Genomic DNA, 6,074 nt, shown 5'->3' with positions numbered 1-6,074 from the left:
ACACACACACACACACACACACACACACACACACACCCCCGCTAGGCAGCAGCCAGTGAATGTGGGGTTTTTTTTTTTTCTTCAAAGAGCCGGGATGCTGGGGCTGAGCAGGACAGACATCGACTTGGCTGGGAGAGTGGGTGGGGGCTGGGAGGCACTCAAGGGGACTGGGAGAGCAAGTAGGGGATGGGGCCTAGCAGGGGTCCCCCATGACCCCTCCCCACTCCTCCTTCAGTTTGCCTACCCCTCCCCCTCCGAATCTCCTCCAAACTGAAACAGCATCCAAAGCTTCACATAGCCCTAATATTTACAACAAAGCTGTGGAAGCAATTAAAAGGTTACAGATAATATTGTTTATTCTAAGTGAAAAAAGACTTAAATTATGTTGAGTTACTTTATCATTTTCTGGTACATCCAATTCTGAAGTTTGTGAATCAAATTTGCAATGCGAGATACACACAACTATTCATTAAAAAGATACATACGACCATTCAGACTCCAACTGCTTCCTGTAGACTTTCAGTACAGCCAGGGCTACATTCAAGTTCTTTTGTTCCAGTAGTTCTCTCACTTTCTCTGAATTAAGGCAAGTGAACAGGACCATACAGCAGTAGGCAATAATTTTCGCATCATGGTGATTTAGGCAGGTCCTTCAAAAGAAAATATTTTATTAAGAATCAAGCCAGAATACCACAGCATTGTGCTTTAATTTATTGGACATAGGCACTGGCATGTTAGTGGGTAAGAGGCAGTGAAATCATTTCAGCTACAATAAAGTAAGACCACTTTCAAGTAACCCCAGAGATGAGACTTAAAAGTAGAATTGTAAAGCTAAAGTGGAAATATTTTGAAAGGAAGGAAGGGGATAGGGGGGCAGGGAGGGAGGGTGGTATAAAAACGTATTCAACCACATTTCCAAATAATAAAGAGATTTTAATGCAAATACCTTCATCACTACAAATCGTTCCTTATTGCTAGCAAATCTACCATGCAGTTAAAAAAACTAACATACTAAATGCCAAATGCACCTGAAGCCTACCAGCTTCAGTGAAAACCAGAGATGCTTAAGATTCCACAAAGCTCATATTTTATTTACAGAAAGTCTCTAGGATGCAGCATTCAACACAGAAATGTTAGCATTTCCAATCTCTAAAATTAAGCTGCGACTCCTTTAATAACCAGTTTTTTTTCTTTAAAATGTAGCTAAAAATAGTGACTAAAAACAGTTGCTACTGAACAATTACCTATAATAAAATATATTTCTAGTCCACATTACTTGTGAACAGAGTTTGAAAACATGTACCCTCAAAAAAAACAAAAAAAACAAAAAAAAACAACAAAAAAAAACCCAACAACAAAAAACACAACCCCCCCCACCCCAAACCAGAAGGCAAATAAATAGAACCAAGACTCATTATTATATTACATGAGTTTTTGAGCCTTGATGTGTGATTTTTGAAGGCCACTACTAACACTTAGCTTTCTGCCTCAGTACTGAGAAGAGTCTCTAATTACAGCAGAAGGAGACCTCACTTGGAAGGTCACTTACCCCACAGCTGCCTATGCCTGGCTTCTTATACTATTTATCAGGGGTGGGCAACTATTTCGGCTGACAGGCCACTCAAGTTCTGGTGAGCTGTCGAGGGCCTCTCACATAAAATCTTTCAGAAGATATTATTTTAACAAATTATACATAAAAACATATACTAAAATCAAACATCTACTATAACATATTTTATTTCAAAAAATAAATTATTGTCCTGATTTGGCTTTTTCTCAGTAGTGTAGATAGAGACAATTGCGTAATAGCTCAAAATAAAACCTTACTCTTGTATATTGTGTGTGGGGGAGGATGGGAGGCAGTGTGTGTGTGTGGGGGGGGGAGGGGGTGGACATGGGCTGCACGCACACTAGGCCCAGGAAGCCATTTGGGGATGCATGGAGGGAGGAGTGACAGGGGGCATGTATAGCAGAGCTCACCCAGACAGTGTCATGCAGGTGCAGATGCAGCCCGCACCTCCATCTGGTCCATGGCACTCTATATGGGGTTGAGCCCTTCCCACTCCCACCTGCACCTGCACCCACCGTGGCCAGTGTGCAGTTTCCCAGTGGCCAGCTGGGTACTGCTTGGCTCCCCCCAGCTTCAGGGGCTCCTCCTCTTACTCCTGTCCCTGCTACGCTGCTCCAGCAGCAGATAACGTGGGGAAGCAGTGACAGCTGTGAGGTAATCAAGCAGTAGACAGACAGCCACTGGGAAGCTGCGTGCACTAGCCAGAGCCGAGGCTAGGGTCAGGGTGGGCGGGAGTACAGCACAGGCTGCCCCAGGCGGTAGCAAGCAGGTCTCGGCTCCATGTGGAGTATCACAGGGGCAGCCATGCAATCAATTAGCTGGCTCCACAGGGGATGCAATCAATTAGCTGGCTGAATCTGCCCTGGAGGCCATGTTTTGCCCATCCCTGCTATTTCTACTGGCCACTGTTGGAGACAGGATTTTGGACTAAATGAACTTTGGGACTCAAGCAGTATAATAACTGTTATGCTTCTCAGGGGCTCTTGTCTTTATGGAGGGATTCAGTCCCCCAAGCTCCCCCCGTAATTCAAACCCTGATTACCATATGTCTGGGTTTTCCCAGACGTGTCCTTTTTATTTTTTTTGTGTCCTCCAATTTCCATCTGGGTGGTTTTTTGAAATCTGAACAAATGTCCGGAAGTAGGGGGAGGGCAGTTGGAGGCAGGGGGCATCACATGTGAGTGCATGTGCACATACATGTGGCCAGCATGCAGCCAGGCAGGGTAGTGGGAGCAGCCTCAGCAGCTGGATGTAAGTAAGTCTATGGCAAGTGGAGTGGGAGGGCCAGGGTTTGGGGACTGTCGGGGGTGTATGTGTGTGTGCGCGTGTAGGGGATGGGTGTGTGAGGTGGGGCAGGTGCCTGCCAGCACTGAGGGAAGCTGTGCAGGCACTGAGGCTGCAGCTGGGCAGGTGGGAGGTACCTGCCCCTCCAGCAGGGGAAATAGCGAGGACCCTTTGAGGGCAGTGGGGAGCTGTAGGGCTGAGTCGGTGGCACCAGGGTCAGTGCCCATGCTCACAGAGACTGGGTGGGCACCAAAAATGCTGCCCCAGGGGTTGGGAGTTTGATCAGGCCACCTGTCATGGCACAGGAGCCCCAGAGCAGGGTGGGGGGTGCCACAGGCATCCTCTCCTCTTCCTTCCTCCCTGCACTGGGGCCAGACTTGCTCCACCACCACCCACATGAATTGGAGCCACTGCATTCTGGCCCAGTTGGAACAGGGGCAGCTGGGGTCCCCTCTGGCAAGAGTGGGGGAGCAGGGGGCTGCAGGTCAAGAACGTGAGGCACTGGCAGTACGTACCAAGGGGCTGCAGGTCAAGAGTGAGGGGCACCAACATGGCCCGGGGGGGGAGGTGGGGGAGACTGTGGGTCAGGAGTAAGGGACATTGGCAGGGTCAGAGGCCTGCAGGTTGGGAGTGAGAGGCAACAGCAGGCATGGGGGCTGCAGGTTGGGGCTGAGGTGAACCAGCATAGGCCAGGGGGGCGAGGGACTATGGATTGGGAGTAACGGGCACCTGCAGGGCCAGAGGTCTGTAGGTTGGGAGTGAAGGGCAGCAGCAGGGATAGGAGGGCTGCAGGCTGAGAGCGAGGTGTCCCCCCAACAGGTGTCCTCTTTTTTGGAACTGGAAATATGGTACACCTATTTTAACTGAGATTCCAGAATCCTTTATTTAGTTTCTCAAGACTTTCCACAGGAAGCAGCAATAGTTTGGTAACATTAAAAATGTAGATCATTAGATACAACAGCTTCAGTGTCAATTAATCTATTGTTTCAGCAGTACCAAGTTTTAAACATGGCCATCTGCTCCCACCAATTAAATTAGGCAGGCAAGATTTACCCTTCCTGAACTGTATGATCTCAGCTCCCAATCCATCCTTCCTTTTGCAAACTACGGTTGTATATGTTTGCCTACACAACATTTTAGACTTCTACTATTTTATAAATATTTATGAGTAAGATTTTTCAAGAGAGCTCATCACTTAATTAATTATATTCCTACTGAATCCAAGTGCACCCACTCACTGGAAAGACTTAAAATAAGAAAATACCTAGTTTAAAATATTTTTGGTTAAGTATCTCAACACAGAAATCAAACTATTTAACTAAACAAATGAACTAACAGATTTCAGTCTTTTTTTGAAGTAAGAGATGTAAGTGTAGGTGGAAATATTAATGCACGTTTATATGTAAGCATTATGGTATCTGTGCTTTAAAACAAAACAAATACACTGAAATCAAGAATTAACAGAGAATTATGATTGTAAGGTTATATCCTAACCTTACAATCAATGTGGACAGATCCTTGGGCTAGCACAGAACACCAATGATTTATGAGCACTATTGCTGATAAACACCTCAAATTAATGCTGCAATGCCGCCCCCCCCCGCAGTGAAAGAAACAATTGTGCTCAAAGGGACTATTCACATGCGTCTATCTGTCCAGATCCAATGGGAGAATCAGGGTGTAATTCAGTCTAAAAAAAAAATGACTAGGTCCACTGAGATTTCAAAAGGCAGAGCTACAGCCAAATCAAAACAAACATTCCTTAAAAATCAAAATTGTATATACCATGCAGCTGACTAGTGTGCTTGAAAATTGCACATTTCAGACCAGATGTGATGAAATATAGCTCTTCATCGATACCCTGATATAAAGCTTTGTTACAAGTTTGCTATAGAAGTTTTGGTTAAATCCACTAGCCATATATTCATGGCTAGTAGATTTGGATATTATATACACATACATATTCAAGCTTGCTATAGAAGTTTTGGCCAAATCTATTATCCATATATACATGGCAATGGATTTGAATGTATTGCATTACACTGCACACACACATACAGTCAACAGTTTTGATGGGCCTTTTTTTTCCTCCTTTCATTCACTTTCCAATTCTATCAATACTTGTCATGTTTATCTGGCAACAATTTGCATTCAGGTGGAGTTAGGATCTTAGAAATGGTTTTCAGGCAGGTAAGCTGTGTTTCAGAACAAGACTTCAATCATAAAAATTGATGTTATAAAACAGACCTTCTTGCAATCCCTGCCCAATGAAACTAGTTTACTGTCAGATAAGGCCAAGAAGGTTTTTCAAATCCAGACTCCCACATTTGACTAACACAAATACCTCCACAGGATATGGCCTCAACTCTTCTAATTCTCCTAAACAGTTATTTTTCAAAGCATTATGGCCTGTGACAGGGGGCCTCCTCGGGGCCGTGCTCCGCGGCCCGCCCATCTGTCTCTGGGCAACCACCCGCCTATGTCACCCGCCACGCCTTTGATGATAATTGATTCAATCAGATGTCAATTAAGCGGGAGGCTGCCCATTTAGTGCCCCGATGCCAGGGGGCGCTCTCTGTAGCTCCTACCTCCCCAATACCGCAGCCCAAGCCTCGCAGATGGCATCATGGTGTTCACATAGTCACCGGCCCCACACTGGGCCCCAGAATCATCCATACAGGACCCCTCTATGATCCTCTCCTATCAGGCGGCCACTCCGCCGTCATCCGGGCTACCTAGTCCCCCTGAAGCCATGTTCCCCTCTCAGATGTGGTCCCTCCGGGACCTTCAGCCACTTGCCCTGGCCCACCTCCAGGCCAGTCGGGACCCCAGGCCCCCGGCTCTTGGGCGTCCCTCGCGGTGGGCCCCTGGCCCTTTTGACTCTCCAAGTCCTGGCCCCAGTTTGGGCCAGTCGAGGGTACTCTCTACTCCGGGCTGGTCTCTAGCCCCTCACTCTGTCTCCTCAGGCCTCACCGTGCCACTACTCCCTTTCTCCAAAGGGGCAACCACAGCACCATGCCCTATACACCATCACACTCTCGGGGTCCGCCCTCTGGGCCCCTCCAAACACTCAGGGTCACCCACCCGGCGGTGGGAGCTAGGGGTTAAGGCGCCCCGACCCGCCTTCCACTGGGGTGGTAACTGGCCTGGCATTTCCTGGGGGCTCCCGCGCCACTGAGAGCCCCACCAGGCCACCCACTCCCGGCAGGGTGCAGTTTCA

The 6,074-nt window shown here is 47.4% G+C and overlaps 1 protein-coding gene across 4 annotated transcripts in view; it reads right to left on the bottom strand.

Moving 5' to 3' along the window:
• Positions 1-6,074, bottom strand: part of ATXN10 (ataxin 10) — a 169,972-nt gene that overhangs the window by 90,569 nt on the left and 73,329 nt on the right. For all 4 annotated transcript variants that reach the window (XM_025213321.1, XM_014523679.2, XM_025213322.1 and 1 more), the window contains exon 5: positions 486-650. In XM_025213321.1, the coding sequence (XP_025069106.1) occupies positions 486-650 (165 nt within the window). The remainder of the gene's footprint in view (positions 1-485; positions 651-6,074) is intronic.

Source organism: Alligator sinensis, unplaced genomic scaffold, assembly GCF_000455745.1.
Source record: "Alligator sinensis unplaced genomic scaffold, ASM45574v1 scaffold806_1, whole genome shotgun sequence".
Classification (NCBI taxonomy): Eukaryota; Metazoa; Chordata; order Crocodylia; family Alligatoridae; genus Alligator; species Alligator sinensis.
Note: the sequence above shows the minus strand (reverse complement) of the source record. Positions and strands in the feature narration are given on the sequence as shown.